The sequence below is a fragment of the Pangasianodon hypophthalmus genome, chromosome 17 (genome assembly GCF_027358585.1).
Source record: "Pangasianodon hypophthalmus isolate fPanHyp1 chromosome 17, fPanHyp1.pri, whole genome shotgun sequence".
NCBI classification, from domain to species: domain Eukaryota; kingdom Metazoa; phylum Chordata; class Actinopteri; order Siluriformes; family Pangasiidae; genus Pangasianodon; species Pangasianodon hypophthalmus.
Window position 1 is genome coordinate 14,735,318 of NC_069726.1, and position 27,996 is coordinate 14,763,313.

The 27,996-nt window shown below is 38.3% G+C and overlaps 1 protein-coding gene across 1 annotated transcript; it reads right to left on the reverse strand.

Moving 5' to 3' along the window:
• Window positions 1-1,605: 1,605 nt before the first annotated feature.
• pitpnab (phosphatidylinositol transfer protein, alpha b) lies at window positions 1,606-27,934 on the reverse strand. Its single transcript, XM_026942079.3, has 11 exons — window positions 27,757-27,934; window positions 24,067-24,097; window positions 12,802-12,947; window positions 12,582-12,673; window positions 11,928-11,935; window positions 11,261-11,335; window positions 11,077-11,160; window positions 9,606-9,683; window positions 9,410-9,520; window positions 6,806-6,928; window positions 1,606-4,447 (listed from the first exon to the last, which is right to left on the reverse strand). The coding sequence occupies exons 1-11, from the start codon at window positions 27,771-27,773 to the stop codon at window positions 4,400-4,402; spliced, it is 813 nt and encodes a 270-aa protein (XP_026797880.1). The 5' UTR covers window positions 27,774-27,934; the 3' UTR covers window positions 1,606-4,399.
• Window positions 27,935-27,996: the final 62 nt, after the last annotated feature.

The following is a 27,996-nucleotide window of genomic DNA, read 5'->3' on the forward strand; positions in this document are numbered from 1 at the left end:
GTAGAAAGAGATTGCAAGTTCAAATCTCCCGCATGATGGCCAGGAGCAAAATTGGCTGTGCTCTCAAGATGGGTATATTCTCTCTCCCCTATCAATCGCAGGGACACTAGCCAATCACAGGTGTCTGTGAGCTCATGTATGGTGCAGAAGAGGGTAGATAGCACTTTTCTCTAAGTGTGTGACACCACTCTGTGATACAGGATGAACAGCAGGTTACAAAACATGAGGTGGCTGGCCTCATGTGTCTCGCCTTCACCTTCCCTGGTTGGTTACCAAATTGGGGAGAAAATGGGGAAAAATCACCAAAAAATCTGTACATTAGTGTTCAGTTTGTAAGACAAAAAATTACCTTGTCATTGACCTTTTCTATTATAAAAACTAAAATTAACTAAATAATAATTCACCATTCAGAAACAGTGAGTTGGACAAACAGTAAGGCGATTAAACCAGGGAATTCATGAAGACACGATGGGCCCTATACGATCAGCCATGTATGGCAAGAGATGAGAGGATGGTGCCGTGGTCACTTTGTTGTAAGTATACTAAAGAGAATGTGATTGGAGATTGCAGTTATACACCAGCTGTTTGGTAGCATTAGCACCCTTTTGGACTATAGTGACGTTATAGTGAGGTCATAATGACACTCTTGGAAAACTGTATTTGTAACTGTCTTCTTAGGCTAAAACAATATTAACAAGGTAGAACTAGGAAACATGATGACACCCTACCAAAGTTAATTAATTTACTTTTACCAAGTGTATGAAGTGTAATAAATGTCCTCGTTAAACTAGTAATGTTATTAAATGTGCCCTGTTCACTTCATCATAGTGTCATCAGAACTAGGATTCCCATCAGCCCCTGCATATTACCTGACCACGACACTCACCATATCACAACATCACCTTTGCACCTGATACACATTGTAGTATAATGAGCGCTAGTATTTAAGTCACGTCTTGTATAGCACTCATTGTCTAGATTTTGTTGTTGGTTATCGTTGTCACCTAATTCATGTCGTGTTCATGTCAATACCTTGCTTTGCTACTCCTCGTTTTGTTTCATGTGTTTTCATATATACACCACCATGTTCTGGTCTGCTCAGACAGAACATTGTGTAACACTGTGATGTTATAGCAGTTATATCAGCCATCATGGCAACACAAAAGTGAATGATTCTCTTTGATGACAGTGGAGATGATGATGAAGGTCGAAGCCTTCTGTATTCCCTGTCATTATATGGAATTCCCTTTCCATCAGCATTCCAGCAAGAGTTTGACATCAACTTTAGCATATTTACAATTTAACTTAAATTAAGTTATTTATCTTAAAATATATTATTCAGTAACTGCTATGAATTATGCAGTGAAACTAATAGGACAGGTACCTAACGCTTTCATGATGTTATCTTTCGTATTTAACTGACTTTCACCAGGTTTACACTCCTGAATAAAACACTCAGGTACTCCGACATTGCATTGTTCGATTGTCCATAATGGTGGGAAAGTGAGTGAAGTCAATAAGATCATGAAGTTAACAACAGTGTACAAAATGGAACAACTAGATTTGTGTTGAAATTCACAATCATCAAAATTCAAGGCCACCACATTTTCTCTTTCCATATTTATTTTATTCACATCTCCATGTAGTTCAGAAGATAAAATGACAAAAGGCACAAATTCACAGTAAAAGAAACTAAAAACAGATGACAAGCAAGGGAGCGACATTAAACCAAAACATTTAAAAATTAACCATTTCTAGTTCTAAAATAGCAGATTTGTAAACGTGACGACAAAACGAGAACTGTAATAACAACATAGCTATATGAGAGTCTCTTTGCACAATGATCTGCTTCCTGTACGAGCGAGGAATCAGGTCATTTGATATTCTGCTTCTAAGTCACTTCTTATTCAGACTCTCAGTTTTATTACAAATGTTCTGGATAGAAGCTGCCCTGTACTGGTCAAAGACCAGTTTCTCTGACTTGAATCACTCCTTTTTAATATAATGAAGAAATGGCAAAACTGCTCTGAGATCAGTAAAAAGTGGTGGTGACATCTCTGAAAGACCTCACCTGTTAAAATAGGCAGCAGCAGAGCTCGGAGACTGATGACATACTGCAGGTACGACGACAACAGGGAACAAAAATATATTTTTTAACACTATCCTGCCAAAGAGGTGGAATCTGAGGACACTGAGAGGCCATTATGTTAACAATTTAACAGTTCTATGATTTCAAGAGCAGAACAGCATGGTTCAGTACTGATTCGCATTCCAGCTGTTCGTCCTGACAGAACCAAACTGCACTCAGTAGTGCAAAGAGCAAATCAGTGTGTTTACTGCAATTCAGATTGGCTTTGATGGACCGACAGCAGCATTAGGGTTTTTCCTCAAAATATACCATCCTGCAACCACAGTATGGTGTAAGAGTAAGACAAGTGTTGATGGACTGGCAGGAGGACAGTCTGACCTACATATATATATATATATATATATATATATATATATATATATATAGCAATATATTCATCTACATATATTTATATACTATGTACAATTCAATACATACATCCAAAAAGCTCCATGATAGGGTTCTTAGGGCTGACGCAGTGGTGGAGTATTGCTAATGGGATTGTACAGTGTTGAATGTGAATGAATGTGAAAGTCAGCTACATGGACGAGAGTGCGACCCTCTGTCCATCCATATTTTAAACATCCCTCTAACACTGATAATATAACTTCAGACACACACACACTCACGCACACATATTCTGTTATACATAGAAAATACAGTCAGACAACCATACTCAAATGAATCCTTTCCTGAATCCAGTCGAGTGCTGACACTTAGCAACGTTCTGGGAACAGTATGAATACATCACTGAAAGACACAGAGATGAGTTTTACTACTGAGAAAAAGTGTGAGATGAGATGGAAATGTGAGCATTATTGCTAAAATCTGAATAAAAGTTTCCTTTTATCAGTTAGAAGTGTGAGAATGGGCCAACGACTTCAAATGCAAACAACAAACCTTTGCTATCATTCAAGCACAGTCCACTGCCTTCTCAGAGCAACTTAGTATACAGCAATGAAAAGGCAGAAATAAAAACAAATAAACAGAAACAGATATTTTCCCTGTGCGCTGTCAAAATCTGGCGTGCTTTGTGGATCTGCGGAGTCGTCTCAACTCGCCATGTCGCCATGTCGCCATGTACAGTCTAGCATAAGTTTGCATGCACACACAGACACATACTTTCCTTATTTCTGTAACCCTCTTTTGCCCTCTCCCACATACGCACAGGAAAAACCAAGGAAATAGAGGACTTATTGACGACAGAAATAGAGCACAGGAGAATGACTAAGCACAAATTCTGTATACAGAGGATGAAACAAGGTTGTGAAACACCCTAAAAGATCCATAGAGAAGCACAATGTACTGATCAACACATGCTCTGTGAGACAAAGGATGTGCTGGTAAACTTGTATGGACTTCTGAAGCTCAAGAAGGCACAGAGCAATCAGTGCAGTGTTCTTATTTTACTGACTATCTTTGCCTTATGATGAATAAGAATATATTTAATATAGTAGACTGACACCCTGCCTCGACCTCTGAATACACAAATGAGCATCTGTCATTCTGGAGGCCCACTTTTCAAATGAGCTCTCGCTTCAGTGGGGAAGGTGAGATGAATATAATAAGATTTAAAAATAACAATTTGGACAATCACAAGGAGTTCAAAACAGAACACTGAGGAGAGTCAGCTTGGTCCGCAAAACACATCTAAGATTAATTACTAAGAGTAATTACTGGAAAAACTGTTTATACAGCTCTGAGAATAACTCACCTCCCAATATGTAGGGAATATATACAGAACCACCATCTGATTTTGACATATTAATTATCTTACCATAAATGTCTCTCTGTGGTGTGTCAGCTATGTTGGTTTTCGTGATGGTGCATGGGAAATGATTATTTTGTTATTTATAAGTGCTATTTATCTTTTATTCCTCATATTCTATTATCAGCCTGGTCAGAGGAGCAGAATATTTATTTTCCTTTAGGAATTATCATCCAATTTGTCTGAAAATTGATGCAGCTGGTGTCAAGTATTACATAAGTGAGTGATAGAGAGACAGTGAGCGAGATTGTAACTGAAATTACATTACTTATCAAGAAGTAGGAGGTGAAAGACAAAGGATGAGGATTTTAAAAACTCACAACTGTGTAACATGAGGCCAGTAATTAAATAGAATTAAGTCATTAATAATGTATATTTCGAGGGAAATTTTCCTAACAAGTAACGACAGGGGAAGCCTATAATTTCACAATACGGCAATGTAGCCGGCACCTCTGTTACACACCAATATAAACAGCAGCACACTCCGTCTATATACAGCAGATTCAGTCTTCAAGAGCCACCATCCCTTTTACGGGGTCCTTCACTCTCATCTGAGAAAGAGAACAACAGAGAGACAGAAAGAAAAAGTTTGTTATTCCTCTTTTTAGCTTTTCTTTTCACTCAAAATCCACATCCTTTCTTCTCATAGTGTTCTCAATATGCTTGCAACATTACTGACAAGAATTAGAGATACGTAAGATGCAAGTAGAGACTTTCCAAAAACAAGATAAATTGTGAAACAGTAAATTCAAGTATACAACTTGATATTTATCCAAGTTTACTGCAAAAAAAAACATTTTACTTGGAGAGAAGTACACATAGTATAAAGTATACTTACTAGGGGTTGCATAGACTAGTCAACTAAAACATTCACTAATCACAGTTGTGGGGAGATGGTGACTAGTTGGCCGTGGTGGAAAAAAGGTTAAGTGTTAAACTGTAGTCTGAAACTATTTCAGACCAGATAAAGCAAATTCAGCAGTCAACTGCATAAGATGCTAGGAAAAGTCTTTTTTTTATTATTTCCTTTTGCTTTAATGGACTATTAACAATTTGATATCACTTTGCATGAATTGTAGAAGTGTGCACAATGCTGTTTTTTAATCCCACTCTTGTCCACTCCTGAAGGAATTCTTCCCCCAGCTAATATTCATTCTCCTTTAAAGCTAAATAAAGTGTAAATAAATTCATTGCACTGTGGCAGAGTGAATTTCATTGTGACCAGTGCGTTGTGAAAGAGCACTTTTGGAGCCGCGGGTTGCACTTATCCCACTCAGCTAGGAAAAGATGACTAGTTTTTAAATTGCTGGTAGACTAGTAAAAATTAGTAATCATTCAACCTCTAATACATTTTAAATTTGATATACTGTACTACCCTTTTTAAGTATACTTGAAGATAAGTAGACGAGGTGCTAAGTAAATATATTCCTATGTTTTTATGTGAAGTATACAATAATCTCACAATACATTTTTGCAAGCATTTAAAATTGTATTTGTAGGAAAGCTTTCAAATCCACTTTACTCAAATTAATTTGATTGCATTTAAATGTGATAAATAAACAAAGGCGTCTCATAAAACTAACCAGTGAGCAAACGACAGAGTAAAAGTATACACAGTATACTTTCAGAGAAATTAATTTTGTGAGGGTTGTTGAAGCTGAAACCAACTTCACAAGTTTACAAGCTCACATAATCTCTGAAGTTTCATTTTGGCTGTCATGTATGAATGCTCCAATCACACACTTTGTCATGTAGCATGTTCAATTGCAGATTTCCCCCAGGTGCCATGTGCACGACGCAGTGAGCAAAGCCTCCACACAACGTCTGTTGTTCATCTTCTGAGCAATTATGTCATATTATTTGCTGAAACCACAAGAACATCATCTCTGCATTAAGTATACAAAGGTTATAAAGTTTCTGAGTAGACGAACGGTAAACAACAATGACAAACCTGTCCCATCAAGTTATATGAGCAGGGTATGTATGAAAATATGCAGCATTTTTTTAAATGAAAATATGCAACAGAATTATGTGGATAACTAGTCCAATATTTAAGTAACTATGTACAGCACACTGGTGTAGCGGGTAGTTCCAGGGTCCCTGGCTCAATCCTGAGCCTGGGTTACTGTCAGTGTGTAGTCTTACATGTTCCTCCTGTGTCCATATGGGTTTCCAGCAGGTTCTCCAGTTTCCTCCCACCTCTCAAAAAATGCAGGTAGGCAAATGGGCTAGTCTAAATTACCCTTAGGTGTGAATAAATGTGTGAATGTGTGTGCATGGCGCCCTGCAGTGTTCCTGCGATCCACCATGACCCTGATCAGGATAAAGCAGTTACTGAAGATGAAAGAATAAATAAATATTTACAGAGCCTGAGGCACTACAGAGGCATTTTATTGACAGCTGCTAAAATGTGAGGAGAACATCTGACTAGTTTAGCTGTGTCCTGCTCTGCTAGGCTGCTGCTTTTGTCCACACACTCTGTGGCCCATTAACAGCTTCACTCAATAATTTAGCAACCAAGCTTCAGGTTAACTGGGGTTCACATGTTAGAAGGCGGCACAGCCAAATAAACCTGAGTATTCCAATAAGCAGTCACATTAGTCATGTTTCATCACAGAAATTGTTAGTTAGAGCCATACTAACAAGAAACCTAATTTTTGTTTTCCCTTTTCTCTATAAGAAGAAAGCTTATAAAGCACATATGAACATATTTAAAAAACAAATAACATGTTCATTACATATTAGGAATACGCGTAATGAAGAAGAAAAATCAGTATCATAATCCAATAGATATATACAGATGGCAGAGCAATGGTCTGGTGTGTGCTGTATATCTCTCCCTCACACATATTCCCTCTCTCTCTCTCTCTCTCTCTCTCTCTATCTATCTATCTTTCTCTGTCACTCACCTCATCCAGCTCCTTCCTGGTCTCCTCTTCCATCCGGCGAATGTCATCCATGTTCAGTTCAATCCAGTTATCAATCCAGCAGAAGAGTTGCCGGTGGAAATTAGTGAACAAGCGTTTCTCTTGCTGTTGACAAAGACAGAGAAGTAGAAGGAGACTATAAGAGAACAAGAGTTGATAAATGGTGTTGCATGTGCATATTAATTGCACATATATCCAGATAAATGTGTTTATATATATATATATATATATATATATATATATATATATATATATATATATATATATATATATATATATATGTATATATATATATATATAGCACTGTTATATTACCCATGTACCACAAAGAAACATGTGCTCAAGACCCACATCTCTCTGGTGAGAGGGATGGCATTACTCTCTCTCCCCTGTCAATCTCATTGGCACTAGCCAATCCTGGCCATCTGTGAACTCATGTATGCAGAAGAAGGCAGATAGCGCTTTGTTCTTTTATGCTGCCATGACACACTTCACATGTCTCAGAAGAAGCATCTCTGGTTAGTAGCTGTTGTATGATATGGGAGAGCTACCTGGTGGGTGTGAATTGGCAGGTAACCAACTTGGGGAAGAAATGTGGAAAGATGGAGGGAAAAAATCTACACAGAACTTACATTTTATGTAAAATGGCCTTATGAATTTTTTGGTTAAAAGTTTTAAAATTAAGCTGTAAATCTGTATAATCTACACTTTCAGTAAGTGGAATATTTGTGGTTATGCATTACCAGGTTAGCAATGGGTAAGTAAGTAAATAAGTAATTAACACAGTAAGAACAGTAATAAAAAATATTTTTCCTGTTTACTATATTTCTCATGAAGTTCCCTGGTAGTTTAGTGGCTAAGTAACTTTAAATAACTTGATCTCGTGCTCTCGCTGCCATGGCCTGGGTTTGATTCCTGGGCAGGGAACCAACCCAGCCACTGGGAGTGCACTCTCAGTGCCACTCCTAAACCCAGATAAAATGGGAGGGTGGTGTCAGGAAGGGTATCCGATGTAAAACCTGATCTGATCTGCTGTGGCGACCCCTAATGGGAGCAGCCAAAAGAACAGCAAGAACTATATTTCTCAGTGAGAACAGCTTTTGTATTGCATTCTGTTATATCTGTCTCATCGTAAAAAAACTTTCTTTATAGAAGGAATTCAACAACTACTCCTATGCTTTATTTACAACTGCATTTTGAGCAAATAGGTTTTCCATTCTTTTCTCATGTCTAAATTACTGTCCAGAGAAATTGCACATACAGATGTCGTAGACAGAGATACCATTGACAAACACTAGATGATTCCTTTAAGTTGTTTTGCTCAAAATAGCATGCAGTGTTTCTTCTGCTTTAGTGCACTAAGCTGCTCCCTAAGTGCTTAGAAATAGCAACTTAGAAATAGCAACTGTAACTTCAGATACTTCTGACTTTAAAATATGCCACAACACTGCTATAGATAAATGTAAATTGGCTGTGTGATATCCCAATAGTTTGATGGGGTGAAGGTTTGAAAATTTTCAAAAACAAACGCACAGTAAGAGAAAGTAAAATCTGGATTAAACAAAGTGAAGGACAACACCATTTTAATTCTGTCAAAAAAAATGACCTGGACCAATGTTGTTTACTTTCTAAGCCATAAGTATAAAATGGGGAAAAGATAACTAGCAGATAGTATATACACTCCTTGCTAGCTAACATGATCAAAATAACATAATTCCTAAGTATTTCATTTAAAATTCATAATATTATACAGTACCTAACCTACAGTCAATGTTGGATAGTAGCTGGCTACAAGAAGTGGTGATACTAGCTTAAGTAGCATGGCAGTAGCTGAGCTAAGTGGTGATACTAGCTTTAGTAGCATGGCAGTAGCTGAGCTAAGTGGTGATACTAGCTTTAGTAGCATGGCAGTAGCTGAGCTAAGTGGTGATACTAGCTTTAGTAGCATGGCAGTAGCTGAGCTATTTTCAAATTAATGTAGTAACTAGTTACTTTTCAGCAAGTAGCGGTGTGGTGTAACAAAACTAGCTAGCTAGATATTTTCGAAAACTACCTGAAACAAGAGTTTTTGATGGTTGTTATTTTACTGTCAAGTAATGTTATCTGTTTCTTGCAAAAAGTAGCTTGTAGTGCAACTATCTACTTTAGCAAATGGGTAGTTCAGCTGTATCTTAGTTATTTTGAAATTATTTTGAAGTTACACTTGCAAAGTAACTTTCCCAAAACTGTACACATTGTAGGAATGAAGTTGCTCTCTTATTTCTATTTCTTCTGTGTCATCTACACTTTGTTTTACACAGCTTGCTAGTTCAAGAAGCTAGTGACTTTTTGGCTGGGCTCTGTAGGCTTTAGCCTCAACTTACCTCATTGCAGTGTTATAATGTTAGTATTCTGCTGAGATTACACTGAAATATTGTGGGAATTGCTTTAAAAATTACTAAGAATTTCATGTGTTAATTCATCTGCACTTGTCTTTGACCTCATAGTTGATTTAGAGCTTGACAGCTTGAAAGGATGCAGGCTTCACAAAGGATAATTTGAGGCATAAACACACACTGCCTCAGAGTTGAATGCACCAGAACTCACCTTCTGAATGAAGTTCTCCACTTTGTTTTGCAGTCCCCACCACTTGAACTTCACCGTTACCAGTTTGTAGGCACACATGTGCGGACAGTCTGTCTTTTTGGGCAGTTCTTTCTGCAACCACACACAGACACACAATGTATGTAAAAAGAAGAAGGCCATAATAAAAGAACAGATATTAAAATAGTATATCGTGCACCTTCCAGTCAGGCCCCAAGGGTCCTCGGCCAGTCTTGGCAGATTTAAACTTGGCCGGATCTTCCTCTGGCTTGTAGTCCTGCAGAGGGCAGCATTACACCACACACGTTACATCTCAAAATCACATGTTCACGTCTCCAATTTTACTCAATCAGCTGCATGACTGAGTGGGGACAACTGAACCCACTGAACCCTTGAGCCAGGCACTTCATCCTCTGTCTAGTGATTTATTTCTGTGGTTTTGGAGTCCTGTCCTGTACAGGTTTCTGATTTCCTGAAGCAACACCTGATCATGACTTTCATGAGCTAGGTCAGTTGCATTAGACCAGGAAATGTGTGTGAGATCACCTGGACTAGGATTAAGACCTAATGCTGTCACAGCAATGTCGTCCATAAATAATTACATACTTAAGTCATAACTGTTTAAAACATATTCAAGCAGTTCAACTCATCAGCTATTAAGCTATAAAAAAGCACAGTACATATATACTTGGGATACTATACTGTTTTATAAGGATTTTCCCAAAACCAAAATAGTGGTTATAAAAAATATGTTAATAGGATTTTAGAAGAAAAAACACACATTAATCTAAAGATAATTTAGCCAGAACTTAATCTGATAAAATTGCAGCACGTTCTCATGCTCGAGATGCTCTGGCTCATACTAAATGCCAGAATTTCCTTTGAAGTTCCTGTTTTGGTAAAGACAAATAAGGCTAATGGATTTAATGTATTTTTATTTATTCTGCACAATGAATTTAATTCAGAAAGGCTAGGGAACACCTCAATGTTTTGAAATGTTTGGACTATGTGTAGAAAAGTTTAAAAGAGATGCCAGTGTAGATTATTCTGCTATGATAATAGTATTCTAAAACTTTCTGAACATGAGAAAAGTCTGATATACACTGCAATTATCTCATTTTAAACTGAAAAAATCAGCTTGTTTACACGCTATTGAACAATGCAGAATATATTAGAAAATACCACATAACAGGAGTCAGGAAACTGTCATCTTTCAATGCAGGCAAAAATAGTCAGAAGTACAAGTGGGGTATTTTCTTGCAGTAACATTAATATGTGACATACTGATATATAATCAAGCCTGTATTGATCAAGAATAGGTTCTATAAGATATGAAATGTATATACAAGAGTAAGAAAGAAGGGCCTGCAATGAGTTGCACAGTGTTAAGTAAAATTACCCCTGTGCTTTCTGGTAACTTTCCTCAATCTACACTGAAATTGTATAAGTCCCCTGAGCCATGATGATTTGTGTTTTTTGACATATGTATTTTTAGACAAGCCAAAATAAATTCAATTCCAGCTCTGATGACCCCTCCTGACTGCATGTGAATGTGTTTATGTTCAAGACTGTTCAACTGTATGTTGTATATTCAGGGGGTTTAAAATGAGAAATAATAACCTTTTCTTTCTTCCTTTTTTTATTCAGCCAGACAAGACTCTCGTTCTTACCTTTGGCTCCACCTGAGTTCTGTCAGCAATGTCAAGATACACCACATCAACCTTCTTCCAGGTGTCAGGGTCCAGACCGTGTACCTGCACAGGCCAAGCAAAACACACACTCGAAGTCACATTCAGTTCCTCTGAGAAAGGGTGACCCCAGCAGTGACCTTTCAGCCAAATAAAGAGTACTCACATTCTCCTGATGACCCATGTCAGGTTTATGCCATGTTTCTATCTTGATGAGGAAATTCTCTTTCATGTACTCATTCTGCAGGATAAGAGCATTGTTATTATTAGTACACAGTATAGAAAATACAGTCAGGTCCATAAATATTGGGACAGTGACACAGTTTTGGTAATTTTGCCTCTGTACACCACCACAGTGGATTTGAAATGAAGCAGTCAAGATGTGACTGAAGCGTAGACTTTCAGCTTTAATTCAAGGGGTTTAACAAAAATATTGCATAACTGGTAGTCATTGACTGCAAAGGATTTACCTCCAAGTAATAAAAATAATCCTAATATTTATGATTATATTAGTTTGTCCCATTACTTTTGAGCCTGTGAAAATGGAGGAACTCTGTAAAAAATGGCTGTAATTCCTAAACGGTTAATGCAATATTTTTGTTAAACCCCTTGAATTAAAGCTGAAAGTCTACGCTTCAGTCACATCTTGACTGCTTCATTTCAAATCCACTGTGGTGGTGTACAGAGGCAAAATTACCAAAACTGTGTCACTGTCCCAATATTTATGGACCTGACTGTACATCACAATGAAGTGATATTTGACATTTATTGGTGTGTGTGTGCGCAGTGGCCTGTGTATGTGTGAAGTGAAGTATAGGTGGTCATCTACTCACCGTGATTACTGTAGAAAGGGGGAGCAATGATAAGGAAAGAGAAAGGACACGTCAGATATATTTTATAGTATCTACAGTACATTTCTCTATAAAGTGTATGTTCACATGTACAGTATATACTACACAAAAATTTACAAAACAGTTTGTGTGTGTGGGCATAAGGGAGGGAGGATATCACAACAACAACATCAACAACAACAACAACAACAACAATGGTTTTCCTCATGGGCAGCCAAACCTCCCCACAAGGATAAGAATATCTGACAGTTTTGAACTTGTGGGGAGGTTTGGCTGCCCACAAGGAAAACTTTTGTTATTGTTGTTGCTGTTGTTTTAACAATAATGCAGCTATTATTTTATTTATAAATTGAAAGAGTCAAAAGGTAATTGAGGTTAAGGTTAGGGCTAGGTTTAGTTGTAGCATAGCATTAATTAGCTGCATTAATTTAATTATGTCAATGGAATTTCCTCACAAGGATAGTAAGACAAAGGTGTGTGCATGTGTGTGTGTGTGTGTGTGTGTGTGTGTGTGCCATCAGGGTAACCTCAGTTCCCTGTGCTGTAACTCCACTCCCACTCTGCTCAATCAGTTAATTATTTAACAGAGAGATAGAAGTAGGTGATTGTGTGTGTGTGTGTGTGTGTGTGTGCTACCTGTGCGGCAGTATGGGTAAGCATTCCAGGCTTTCTCATGAATGTTGAGAGCTGATGCTGGTGCTAGCATTCTCACAAATGATGGAACTTTACTAAAAAACAAAAACAGCAAAACAGAAAACTGGATTGAAAAGAGGCTTGTGTGACACAGTGTGTCTCTCACGTGGTATATATGATACACGTGTTTTACACGTATGTGTGTGTGCATGTGATAACTCACCTCTGCAGGTGATATATTTTGTGTGTATATTGGCCTTTTTCTCCATCCTTCTCATATGGTTCATTCTTCAGAACTTCCACGCCCTCTCCTCCCCCTGTCTCATTCTTACTTGCCTCGGCTACTGAGTACAGCTGACCTACCTGGTACTGTACAACACACACACACACACACACACACACACACACACACACACACATATAGACACAATAAGACAGCAGCTTCAGCTCAAAACAATGAAACAATCTCTGTGATATTTGGAATTCATAATTACAAATACAGAAACCCAAATAATACTTTTCAATTAAGAAGACGTTTGAGTCTACATAAATTCAATATCGCTTTTTAATTCCATCATTCGAGTATGACTGCTGTCTCTCTCACTTTCTCCCTCCCCGTTCTCTATTTTCTCCCCTTTGGCCATTATTTCATGTAGTGCACACACTGTGCATGCTGAACAAAGGCTTCTTTCACTCCTTAATCACCTCTAACATTGTGCAGAAGATCCTAAGATCACATACAGTTCACTAACCAGGCAAGATTGTTTAAAAAACAAATGCAGAAATGAGCAAGAAGAACAGAAATGTAATTGTGCAAATGAGTTCAAGCATATTAGTGAGGGGGGACTTAAGGCTTTGTTACAATAAGCTGATTTCACTCTGCGGCAACCCTTTGCAATTAGTCCTGAGAGAAATCTTACGGATGTTTTATACCAGATAAAGACCATACAAGCTCACACTGAACTTTGAGATCATACCGAATTTACATTTCAGTGCAAAAGAGATCAACAATCAAATATTGCTCCTCCCTCTGTGGCTCAGTCACTGAGTTACTGCAACAAAATTAAAAATACTAATTCTTACTATTAGGCAAAGAGTGTGTCGTGTTTTTAGTGTGTTCAGTTTCCATAAATACAAGAATGGCTTCACGACAAATTACATTTCCATATTGTTTAACCAGTTACCACTTGCAATTGTGATATTAAACCAACAATTTTCATGGATCATTGAGAGTTTATGAATTACATCCACCTGTGCAGGGTTGTGATCCCTTAATATCAAACTGCTACTAAACCAAAAGCAGTGATTCAGCTTGTGTTTTGGCTATATTTAGGCTGTATTCACATTCACCCAGCCTCATTGCTCAACACATTACTTTGCTCAGATTCAATAACAGTTCAGATTATCCATACATGTTATAAGTGTAAACAGACCTCTGCCATGAGCCAACCTGCAAGCACATATTTTCCAGATCAATAGCATGCATGAGCCACAAATTTATGAGACAATCAATAATTGTAGTGGCAATAAAATAAATGACCTAACAACACAAGATTATTTACTTTGAAGGTTGGCTGGCACTAGTGCCAGTGCTGAATTACTTTCTATAACATTAATCAGGTATGAGACAACATGCAAGTATCCAGCAGAATCAGCTGGATACTAGAGCTGCAACTACAGATTATTGTGGTTTTTGAACATTCGGCTGAACAATGGCCAATATTCAAAAATTCTATATCTATAAGAAAAGCTGAAGATTTGATTAATTTGAATGATTTCTTAAAAGAAACCCATCAACAGAATACAATCAAAATAAAAAAGGTTAAAACTGAAAACATATACATAATCAACTTATTTACAGTTATTTACACGGAGGTAACAAAAATGACAATAAAATTATAAGTGATTATCAAATTTCATTTCTAATACTGAGTACTCATACCTACTGAGTTTTTAATCTACATGTTTTTTACTGCCTAATAAAAGTTGCATTTAATTCTAGACTTTCAGCAATGCAAACTTGCAGACCGGACATATAGAAAACTTTCACACTGCACCTGTTGTTAAGACTGTTACTGTCACCATGAAATATTTTAATAAAATAGCAACACATACTTAATTTATGGTGACTTCAATCATATCAGTTGTTTTGCCTATTACAGTATGGTTAAATGCTGTTTTACTAATGGCTAGGTTAATGCTAGTCAATGTTACAGAGCTCTTACTGATGGCCTCACTAAAATGTGTCCTTGCAAGTTGTGCTATTGTGGCAGGCTATTTCATTTTTTGCATAGATTCCACTGAATGTTCCTTCCCAAAACATAGTAGGTTTCAAGTATTCAGTTGGATGGAGCTACTACACTACAGTGAAATATGAGAGAAAAAGGATTTTTACCAACCACGTAAAGAACACGCTGTGTGGCAATGAGGTATGTCTATGGAATTTAGGGTTTTAATAGTATCAGTGTCAATAATTGAAAATATTTTGCCATTTTCTAATTATTTTAATTACTGAACTTTATTTAATATTTGTTGTCTTGGATATATATACATGCATGCCAAAATCTTTTAACAAAGTCACATAGTGGCATATTACATCTTAGTCTTTCCATTAAGTACCTTTGTCATGCAGTTATCTTTCCCTGGTACCTTCTCGGGCAAGTTCTCACCAGGCCGGTGCTGGTTCCGGATAACAACGTAATCCAGGGTTCACAGAAACATAATTACTTGTGTAACTAGAGTTTTATTTTACCCTTCCTAACCATCATGGGGGTGACAATCACCTGGATAACCTATGTCAACAATGTTATATGGACATGTTAACAGGACACATTTTAAAGTATAAATGAGTGAAAAGATTACAGTATGGAATGTACCAGGCACCAAACGGAATGCTCTCTAGGTTCACCCTCATAGAACCCTGCAAGGACAACTGTTTGATTCACACAACTGGACAATATGACCATGGGCAAGAATCCCAGTTTCAATCACGAGGTCAACCTAGAGTCATCTGGCTTATCGGCAGAGCATGCAGTTATCCTACTCTTTTCGCCAGAGTGATCACTAGCAAAATGCAGTTTTCAGAGGCGCTCCTTTCAGTTCCATAAGCTTGTAAAAAGGGGTCTTAAGGGACTCCAGCACATGAGGGAGATCACACACATGGCTTTTAGAGAATCATGACAGATTGAGGCACCTTGGCCCTTTAGGAAAGAATGTAATAAGTTTATTAGACCCCAAAAATATGCTATCCATAGTGCTGCGGTGCAGCCACCTTCACAACATAAGAATAGATGGGGTCTTGCCACTGTCTAGCAGCCTCTGGAGAAAAAAACACCCAATCCAGGCTATGGGGTGCACACCACTCAGAGAACATCCTCCAAGGGTATACAAAACATTTATAGTAGTGGCTCTTACATTCAGGAGTGTTTCCTTGCTGGGGCACAGTTGGCCAAATCCACAAGGACAGGTGACCTGGCTGAGAGTGCCAAATCTTTCAGTTCATGGAGACAGCAGATTTGTCCAGGCAAAAAGCCACCAGGTGCTCCAACCACCCAAAAAAAAACAGTAATGTAAAACAGTCTTGCCTGTCATCTCGAGGGAACAAGCAGGACTCTGTGGCATTTGACTCTGTGGATACAGAATTCTGTTCAATGTGGGAAGAATCAGCTTTCAAGGACGAAATATGCATAGTGGATGGTGAGGATAGTCCCAGTGAACTGTCCAGCTTTGCCAGGGAGAACCACAATCACCAATGTGTTGACATGGCATTGGCAAATGAAGATCACCTGCACGTTGCCCAACATTTCTCAGATCTGTGTTACCCATTCTGGGTGCTCCTCTCACTGAGACAAGGACATATTTTGGTTTGTGGCCTTCGTGGCTGATGAATTGTGTGGCTTGCTTCAGTGTTAGGAACCTCATTTCTGAGTTCACCCTTGAGACCAAGCCATAATTTGTGTGAGGAGGGTGAATGGGTCCTAAATAGCCTGCTCCTTGATGGGGACACATAGAAGCCACTTGTATACATCTCAAAATCACCCTACAGAGAGGCCGAATGGTTTGGCTTTGAATTGAATTGACTGACCCAGGAAGGGGACATAAAATATGCATTGAGCTTGTCCAGCAACAATAACCAGTCCTGCAGTTGCCAGTGTGAACCAGTCCTGCAGAGTGGCTTGTACATTTGACCACTTTAGCATATTAAAAAGAACCAGCATAATCCTCTCAAATCTTGAATTGAATGAAAACCATCACAATTTTTCTAAGCACAACAGTAACAGTACTAATAGTATGACAGTACTGTATTGGCTGTGTGTGCCACACATGATGCAATATTGTAAGCTTCACAAGAAAATCAACAGTACATCTGCATGCAGCAGTGCGCAACTTGATGTAGTGCCATGGAAGTAAGCATTGCTTACCAAGCAGAAAGGAAATGCTACACATTGGAAGTTCATAGAGAACTTCGTGAACAATGTGGTGAGTGGTAGCTAATAAGGCTAGCAATGCTAACAGTTGCCATGAAGTGTTCTACGAAAAATGGTGCCAGTAACGCAAATAATATATACAGTACTCACCCAGTTAGAACAGATGAGATGAGAGGATACTATCTCCAGCTTTAGAGGACAGGAAAACTATAGCTCCAACTGTACTCTCAACCTGCCAAGTGGATAGCTATGGTGTACATGTGGTCTGATATATGAGACAAGAAGAGGAAATGGAAAGATGCAAGTAGGGCATCATACTCTCCTATGTGAATTTGTTGAAAGATCTTGGTGTTCAGGTGATTCTCACAGCCATCACAACATTTTTGTAGTGTGCTGATCTCAGATCTGACCTTGCTCTAAAACCACTGAAATGCATACTTTACATTAAAACATTAAAAACGTAGACAATATGGCTGTGTTAGAGTGCATTAAAAGTGAGCTTACTTCGCACAGGTCTGTCTGCAACTGAAGCAAGCCCACAAATTAATCACTGTGTAACATGAATACAGGGAATTGTTTATAATTTATGTATTCCATCATATATAACAATGTCTGTCTTTCAACAAAGAGGGAGAAGGAAATTGCTGCTTCTGCAGCTTTAGAGCAGGAAACTTGTCACCTCTGAGTAGTCAAGATTAAAACCAGAAAATGTGGACATGCTAATTTTTGGACATGCAAAGAACATTCATTGTGAGTCATATATCAACCTCATTTATTTCAGTGTTACACTGTATTTTGCAATTCCAGAATTTTAGCTTACATTTTATGCAGTTTCTTGCTAGCTTCTACTTAATGTTTGAGCATGTCAACAACACTCATGTTACAATGGAGCACACTTTTTTGTCACAACAAATAGATCAATCTATGTCTTGTTTAACTGTTAGTTAAAGTTTATTATGTTATACACTAAAAAGACTCTGTGTTTGTGCTCAGACTGGAACATGTAAATTTACCGGAATGAAATAGGAAAAAAAATTAAAAACTCTTAAAAAATTAAAAAATACAACCCATAAAAATACCTGACCATTTTTTGTGCTGTTCTGGTGGTAGTAGATACCCTCTTCCCTGAAGGCACATTTCATTTTAATCCAATTGCAGTTCATGTTAAACTTGTGTGGTACAATCAGTAACGACACCCTCAAACTTATTAAAAGAAGAAAAGCAAAATAAGCAGATCCAAAAAGGCAAGGCTTTGATCTTTTTGCACATATTTTGGCACTTTTGTGCTGAGAGATGTGTGAGTGCAGAAGCCAGCAGTGATATGCACAAGCTAAGAGTGATGAAAAAATTTTAATGATAATGCATGAATTCTGAAGTGATCACTCTTAGTATCGAATATATAACTGAGCTAAGAACACATATGAAAGTGCTATTGTTAGAAAATAGAAAAACAAAGGTAGACAATAAGACCTTTTGCGCAGGTCTGTGCATGTGTGTATCTATAACATAGAAACAGAGGAAGCAATTCAGACTAGACTATTTTTAGCACAAACATCCACACTACACTGGCCAAGGAGATGTGAAAAAAAAACAGCAGGGAGTGCAGAGAAGCATCTTCAGTTGCATTTATTTTTAGTGCTGTGTCAAGGATTATATGACAGGAAGATGGCAAATGAGAGAGAGAGAAAGAGAGAGAGAGAGAGAGTACAGGATGACTATTAAGAATATACATTTAGATGTTCAGATGGTCTGTATAGGAGGACAAAATAACATTATTTGTGTGTGTGTGTGTGTGTGTGTGTGTGTGTGTGAGTGTGTGCGTGTGACATCACTGAGCCTGAGATATTACACCAACATCATTCTCTGCATCATCCTGTTCCAACCAATCAAAGGCTACATCTTCCATCCAATCCCAGTCCACTAGTACTGCATGTCACTGTGCAGCACATACACACACACACACACACACACACACACCTACACACACACACACATACACACATATTCACACAGGCAAGAGGGAATGAGGAGCAATATAATCATGAAATGTACAAGAACTGAGAATGAAAAATAAAAAGAAATATAGTGAAATAGAAACAAAGGAAGAAATGTGAGAGAAACATATAAGGATGCAAAGAGAAGTGCATTTGCAGCCTCTTTTTCAGTCTACAGGGCCATATATCTCTCACGTGAATGATTTATTGGTTTAATATGCCCCTTCACTCCAAAGAAATAAAGATCAGGCTTTGGGTTCTGGCTCCATTCCTGTCAGCTTTATTACCCAGATAGAAAAAAAATCCTGTCACGATCAGCTGAGTGAACTGTTATGTAACTTTGCTTTTTTGCATAAATATGCAATTCCTACAAAATATGTGTATTATTGCCACCGTGCATTAAAAAAAAACAGTTTTGATTTATATATTTTCACTATGAGCCTTTGATTAATGTTGTTTAGAAGATGGCAACATAATCGAAAGTCTCCCACAATGCTGATATTTGTTGTCTGGTCTTTTTTTAATGTGCATATAAACAGCTAACAAATTAAAGGATCAAATAAAGAAAGTGTTTCAGTTTGCCTTGCATAGATTCTACAAGTCTCCAGAACTGACGCTGGATGATATGTCATCATAGGATAAAGGTCATCAGTCAGAATAACCTTGCACTTATTTGCAGCGCCCCATCCCTCTAATGACAAAGTGGAAACAAACCATGCCAGCAAAATGCCCCCACACACCTACATAATTACATGCCTTTATTACCAGTTTCGCTGCAGTTACTGAATAATTCATTAGCTGTGCCCAAAACTATGCTCTATTCACTATATTTTGGGGGTCTGCCATTTTGTAGTGCTGGCCAATACACAGTGTGGAATATCCAGTGCACCTTTTTAATCTCAATCTCATAATGCATCATGATATGCAATGCACAGCAACATACCCTAGGAGCAACAAAACACCCATTTTATTTTGCTGTTTACTTTGATTCACACACATTTTCACCGACGAGTACAGCAAGCTATTATGGCCTTCAGACATCAGACATCTTTTAAGGAGTGGATTATTTGTCATTTCTATAGTCATATATTTTTGGTATATAGTTAATTCAGTTACTGTCATTAGGTACAAATCATTTTCAATCACTTATTTTATTCTCTTTAATAGCATTCCATTTTGTACTCCCAATTTTCCAATGTAGGGAACAGTGAGTAGAATTTTGACCATGGCAACTGAGTAGTAGGCTTTCAGATGAACAAAGGAATAAAAAGCTACAGGTAAATTTAGCAAATAGACTCTCTCTGTCTGTCTTTTGAATCTATATTATAATCTTGAAAACATCTTCAAGCAATATATTATATAATACCACTGACTAATATGCATTCAGGAGCACTCCATATATAACAATAACCTAAATTTCTGAAAACTCTTTTTCAGTTAAGTCTGCTGAGGCTCTGGATAGATTCCTGACTACTTGTCCAAAACATTCACAGACAAATCAATAACAGACAAATCAGCACACTGAACAAACTAGATACTATACTCTTAAAAAATGAAGTGGAGTGGAAGGGAGAAGGGACAAAGAAGGTAAACCAGTCCTTTATTAACCACGCTGATGCTCCGAATCCATTTAAACATTAATTTAGCTCAAGCTTAAAACAGAACCAGCAGACAAAACTCATTCTGTGAAGCGAAATATTCAATTAACACCTTTAATTTAACTGCTCTCCAAAGTACACGATGTTCCAGCTCTCTCCAATCTACACCAGAGGTGTTAATTTAAAGCTGCTGATCTTATTGTGTGAGGACTTTGCACACTGGTAATCTGACCAACTTTCCAAAATCTAAAAGGTACCTGCCAGGTAAGCAAATATGAAAATGAATGCAAATGTTTTATTATGGCAATACATACCTCTGAAAGTAGTCCATTAAGACTACACAGATCCAGTACAGGATACTGTAAAAACTGCTGTAAATTTACAGCGCTTATTTTACAGCAACAGAATCTTGCTGTAAATATTTTACAGGATTGTACTGTAAACAATTGGGAAATTAGGTTTACAGTAAAATGCCAGAAAGAGTCACGTTTTGTAGGATGGGAGTGAGAATGGTAAATATTCTCTTTGTGTTGACATCAGAAAATTATTGGATCGTTTCTGTGCCATGTATTGTAGCGACTATTTTAGGTGAACATAAATCCTTTTTGTTGTATGTTTATATGCAAGCAGAAATTTTGATTTAGTAAAGCGCTGAAATTAGTCTTTTAGTGCAAGCGAATCAGTGCAAGCTAGTTGAGGGAAGTTGTAGCTTAGTGGTGGCTACAGATCAGAAGGTTGTGGGTTCATCTACCAGCACCACCAAGCTTCCATGGTTGAACCTTGAGCAAAGCCCTTAACTGTCAACTGCTTGGTTGTATCTGGCCTGTAAGTCACTCTGGATAAAAGCCTCAGGCAAATGTTATATATTTAATTAATTTCCTAATTAATTTCCTAATTCTGCTGCTGGTAAATTAATGTAAATTCTACAGTGTTTTTTAACAGTACTGTACATACAGTATAGTTGCATGCATAATGTACACAAAGAGGTCCTGAAATTAAAAATGAAAATCTTGAAGCTCACCCTACAACTATATGCAGACATGAGTAATTGCACTTGAGTGAACTTCTAGACCAGTCAGGATGCTTCTATACTGTCTCGTTTACACATTTTATGAATTTACAAAGTCAGAAAAAAAACGTGTTTCCATGAGCTTATGTTATGCAATTGTTCAGAACAGGCTACAACAAGACAACAGCCACACTGAATACTGAATCATGGACCACATGCTTATTATTAATTTGAAAAATCTCTTTCCATAACCTTTTATCAAATCGCTTAACGTCTCTTCACTGCAGTCAAGAATAACCGTGACTATATACTAAATATCTAGTATCTGTTATTTTCATTCAGGTTGTCTAATGTGTAAAATCAAAGTTTGTATAATATTCCATGCATGAGATTTAGATACTCCCACTCACATGTGCAGGCATTAGCCCGGGTATAAGCAGCTTAAAGGGGTAAGCATTCTGTCATAAAGCTAGCATTTGATAGGTTATTTGTCAGGGCACTGGATTACATAGCACAGTATTGCATCTCTCAGCCTCAACATCTCATAATTTTGCAGAATTCACAATTTTCTATAATTATCACATGCTATATGCAAATACACTTTACAATCATTGGGAATCCCCACCAAAATCTTAGCTGTCATTACAGATGTAGTGTTTTCATCATTTAGGTATAATAATTGTTTTCTTTGTCAAAGATAATTTATCAAAGATTCTCTTAATATGCCTGTGAAGTGCACTGCAAGCGGGTATAGTAAATACAAAGAGGTGTTGTTCTGTACTGTTTCCCAGAATGTTAAATGAGAGGGGAGATCACGAGTACAAATCCCATTGATGCCAAAGCCATCCCTGGCCCAGAGCCAAGGGAGCAAAATTCACCACGCTGTCTGGTTGGAAGGGAAGATATACTCTCACTCCCCTGTCAATCACAGTGACACCAGCCAATCGTGGCCATCTGTGAGCTCATATATGCGGAACAGGGCAGATTTCCTCCGAGTGGGTTGCACCACCCTGTGACTCAGCAGGAGTAGCCTTTCAAAAACATGCGATTGGATGGCTTCATGTGTCTTTGGAGGAATCACATGCTAGCCTTCATCCTCCCCAGTTGGTATTTGTTGTGTGATAGGGGAGAGCTGGCTGGTGAGTGGGAATTGGCAGGTGGCCAAATTGTGGAGAAACACTGGAAAAAATAAAAATCACACTGAGTTGGGTGGTAGCTAGCTAACGATACTATATGTAGCTAGCTAATTTTACCTTTTCTCTTGTCACCCATGTAGCTGCATTTAATTTTGTAAATATATACCGCAATATATATATTCTTTTGTTTTGTTTTGTTTTACTAAAGTACTCATTGTCATCATTTGGGACCGCTTACTTTTTTTTTTACCGCTTACAGTCCTTCTTTTGTGTACTCTTTCAGCTAGATATCACTGTGCAAGAGCAAAAAGTAAAAAGGCATATGATAACTCATTTCTGTTGCTCAAGTAAATCACGTACACGGACAATTGAAGTGACGTAAACAAAATTATGTTTTTATATCCAATAAGACCTTCAGTTTCCTGTCAACACCTTTCTGTTCTGTTAATATTGGATATTAATATATGGATTCCCTCAGCATTAATTAGAGGAAAAAAAAAACTTGAATAATCCACCCCTCAGTTATACTGATACATCAACAGGAGGGGATTTCGCAGTATTCAAGCCAGTAAATATTACTCTAGATTGAATAGGACAATTATACAATTGTAATTATCGTAATTATACTGTACATAGTGACTGACAGGGCAAGACAAGTATGAAAGTATAAAGACTGGAATGAATGCATGGGAAGGTAGGGAGCATGAGGGAGAGAAACAGAAAGAGCAGGACACGGAGTGATATCAGATGTCTCATTGGCTATTCAACACCAGGCAACCACTGAATTGAGTGACATGCTAAAGAATCACAGGAGACATTGAGCCAGTGACAGGAATATAGAAAATGAGACAGGAATATAGAAAATGAGAAAGGAATATAATATTTAATGACAGGGGAAAAGGTGTGCAATTTGAAAACATGTCTTGACTAGTGTAGTGTGTGGCTAAATTTGGATTATTAAATTATAAAATCAGAGAGAGAGAGAGTTGCTGATGAGTCTAAAATTGCTGACACAGCTTTTAATATTGGCAGACAGATAGGTAAGCAGTAATTTAGTCGTTTTTTACAGTGTGTACAAAGAACACACAGCAAGACCAAGTGAAAGGACTCGCTCCCTGTAGAGCTGACTAATACACAGCTCACTGACATGCATGAGAGCGATCTGATTCGAAATGACAGAGGCAAGCTTTTGTAGACAAGCAACGAAATAATAACTCTAAGGATTTTTTTGCAGTCAGTATGAATAATGAATTCGCTGTGCAAAATCCTGCTTCACACCACATACGCACACATACACAAAAATGAGTGCACACTTAGCACTTACCTCCTCCACAGAAATGGGTAGGATCACTCGACTGAAACGAAAAGAGGAAAAAATACAGATCACACACCAGCCAGCATAAAAGTATTGACCTAACGTTTATGTTCCTCACTGCTGATATGGTTACCGTTGTTATAACTGCCTCTATCATCAGCAATATTTCACTATTTTCACTGTTTCCATCACCACCATCACTGCCTCATCCTTTTCACCAATGGCCTCACTATCATCTACATCATTATGTGGATGATATGTGGACCATCATCATGTTAGTCAATACAGTTCTACAAAATAATATGGAGTCTAACTGCATCCATGCTAAAGCCTGGTCTCAGGGTGTTTTCCTTACTGGAAGTTAAAGAGTATAAAAAGCTTCTGGTACATCAAATGTAGGGGCAGGTCTCAGCACATAGTGCTAAGTCTACTTGCTTGCTTAATTAACATTTAGTTGAAACTGGAGCATTTCTGTAAGGTTGAAGGGATATGATCATAATTTTTACCATAGTTTTTCACAACCAGATTTCCTTTTCTTATACCAGTGACATGAGAAATGCAGACAGGTCATGCCAGTGTGACAGTGAAGTCTGGATACTTTGCATATGCAAACAATTTATGCATAGGTGTCTGGCTGAGTAAATCTTGATGGTCATAGGCTAAACTATTCACTCCTTATGCCAGGACCAACTTCAGTTCATTCCATCTTTAACACTTTTCCAAAATGGCCCCAATTCAGTCCTGTTTTACTACCTTTTAGTGATCCTATACTCATTAGCTCCATTTATGTGGCATGTCAGAATCTACGAATTAGACTTTCAAATAGTCTCTTACACAGAACTTTTTAAGAGCACTTTAAAGATGCTATTTGTGCTTCTTAATGGCACTGGCAGTGTAGCTCATTCTGTACTGCCTGCATTTTTCATCAATACTCTTCAGGAGTAAGACGACACCAGCAGCTCACTGGCTTTAGACTCTTCCCAACTACACTCCTGTCTGTCTTATAACATCAAACACCACAAAACTTCTCCCAGATGTGCCTTCACCGCCATACATGGCCACACGTTTGACACAAAGTGTGCTGACTAGTTCAGCTCCAGTGCTCATAGTCAGAGAGTGTGCTTTCAGGTTGTCTAAGGCTGCAGGCATTGTGATGCAAAAATTGACTGTACACCAGCAAGAGTCACCTTCTCTGCCTGAGCACCTCTATAGCCTGCACAGTCACTAGCGGTCACTATAGGAGATCCGGTGTCTCTGTTCTTCTCTGCCTATATGACACCACAATCTCCTGCATTATGAACATCTCCCTGAGTCACAGTGCCCAGCTGCCTAAATGCTGGATTTACTTATTGTACGGCTCCCTTTGATTCCATTTTGTTACACATTTGTTAATTACACAGGTGATGGTGCTGTCCAGCAAAGAACACATCAGGGTTCTGAACATGAAGTGGGTCTAACACAAGAGGGCCAAGTAGACAGAAATCACTGCTTCATCTTGATGCACAAAAATTTCACAAAACCACAAACATGATTACATGCCCAAATTCCAAATCCATAAACATGTTTAAAAGCATAATATAACTGTGACCTTGAAGTGAAGCAAATTAACATAATTCTGTCAGGAAGGTATGAGTCATAATATTATATTTGGCTTCCATGCAAATGAACAAAATTTGTTTTAACCTGAGCTACCAACCAAGCAAACTCAGGTACCATGGACAGCGCATGATAAAAGCCAGTCCTGTATTTTGCGCTAAAACAAATAACTAGTAATAAAGTAATAAAATAATTGAATCAACCCTAAAAACGCAGAGACATGTGTTCACAAATAGCCTACATACAGACATGAACTACATATTACTACATATCATTAAATCATCTTCAGTAACCTCTTTATCCTGGTCAGGGTCACACTGGATTCGGAACCTATCCGGGGAACACTGGGCACAAGGTGGGAATGAACCCAGTACATGACTGGGCACCATGCACACAATCATTTGCACCTATGGGCAATTTAGTGTAGCCAATTCACCTACATGCATGTTTTTTGGGAGGTGGGAGTAAACTGGAGAACCTGTAGGAAACCCACACGGACATGAGGAGAACGTGAACAAAAACTTCTCAAAGACAGTAACCTGAAGCTCAGGAACTAAGCGAGGACCCTAAAGCTGTGAGGGGACAATGCTATCAGGTGCACCACCATACTGCCCTGAACTACACATGCAAATTTAAAAGGTATGAGTAAATCTACATTCTTTGACAGTTGTGTTCCATGTAGCACCGAAAAGAGTTCCTCAGGGAAAACGATTTTATGTAGAACCCTTCAAAAGAGGGTTTCACTTACAGAAAAGCTAAGAAGCAGAAAAAAATCTTGATTGGGTTTATAATAGATTCGTTTGTTCAATGTGCTAAATTAACCATATTTACATCCAAAGTTTTTACTGAAAATTATTCATTTCTCACTATTTCTTGAAAAAGAAAGGCAAGCTTTTCTTTTCGGAACACTAAAACACCCTTTTGTAAAACTGCTTACATCCGGTCAAAATTCTAATCCCTATAGCTCGTGACCTTTAATCTATGGCGTGAATGACCTGAAGAACAGAAGCTGTTAGAAACTCACGTCACATCCCGTGTACTAGGCCTGACAAATACTACACAGTACGTCACAGTGGCAGGTTACGACCTCAGTAGCCATAGCTCAGGATTCCAGGGCGCGTGAGGTTATGTAGGTCCTTGAGCGCGTTTCATCGATAACGCACGAGCCTGAACGGACCAATCACAGACTCGGACTGTGCTCCGTGCACGAGCAGGTCTTAGTTAGCCTTCCTCAGGCTCCACACGAAAAAGACACAATACTGACGAGCTGGTATTTAACATGTATCCTACATTTTCTCGTATTCTAATTTAGGTTTGATATTATAAAGGAGTGACCCTTTTTTTTTTTAGATAACTTCATCTCGCTAATGACCTTGATAAACCATATGTCCCCGCTGGTAGCCTAAAGGAGGGAACACGTTCATTTCCACACGTCAGGATGCCGGTATGTTTGCGTATGTAGCATCATTCGATGCTAAACCAACAAACACAGCTTCTCAGATTACACACGTTCAAAAAGGACGAACAAGCGCCGTAGCATTATAGGCTAATATAGGCTACAATAAGATGTAACGAAATGTCAGCAATGTGAAGTTTTAAAAATAAAAATAAATAAATAAATAAAAAATAAAAACCGAGTTCCTAAAATACAGTGACTTTAGGGACACAGTGTGCCATTATGTAGTAGGTTTATATCGAGCTGGTTCCTCTTCACTAACGGTATATCAGTAACTGACATGCAGTAACTGCTCTGGAAGAAAAGATGAATACAGCAGATTAAAAAAACGAGGTGTTAAACCTCCCCGCTGTCTTCACGCTAACGAGGATTTAGGGGAAAATGACAAGCGACATGTAAATGAACGCAGCCTGGACAGTGTCACTATCAGGATCAGGTCAGTAGTGTACATCCGGACAGAGTGTCAGTCAAAAAGCTGCTATACATTCGACGCGATCTGACGTCTAAGTAAGTCATGGCCTGGATCAGAGACACGCCAGTCCACCTGCGCTGCTCAGCCCGAGGATGCTGCTTTTCTTTTTTCCCAACACGTCAATGAGGAATTAAAAAAAAACACACATACAACAACAAAAAAAACGCCTACTTACAATTCTTTGATGAGCATTTTTGTCGTTGCTGTGTGTTTTGGTGAGATGACGCTGTGATGCCGTGCTGGAGCTGGTCCTCGGTTTAGCCGCAGTCTGTCCTACAGCTCAGCGCTGCTTCTGTGTCATTCTAGCAGCGCTTTCTCTCCGCTCCGCTTCCTGATCGGGGCCGAGGGGGCGCGGCGCTCTCGCCCTAATCACACAAGCCCGAGCCATGGCGTAGGCAGCGTGACGTCACGCGCT

What these genes read in the sequence shown, in the direction of transcription:
- pitpnab (XM_026942079.3), bottom strand. An exon ending in GAACTCAGGTGGAGCCAAAG is followed by an intron (nt 9,684 to 11,076) that starts GTAAGAACGAGA and finishes TGCCCTCTGCAG; the next exon opens with GACTACAAGCCAGAGGAAGA. An exon ending in CCAGGAAGGAGCTGGATGAG is followed by an intron (nt 4,448 to 6,805) that starts GTGAGTGACAGA and finishes TCTCTTTCTCAG; the next exon opens with ATGAGAGTGAAGGACCCCGT.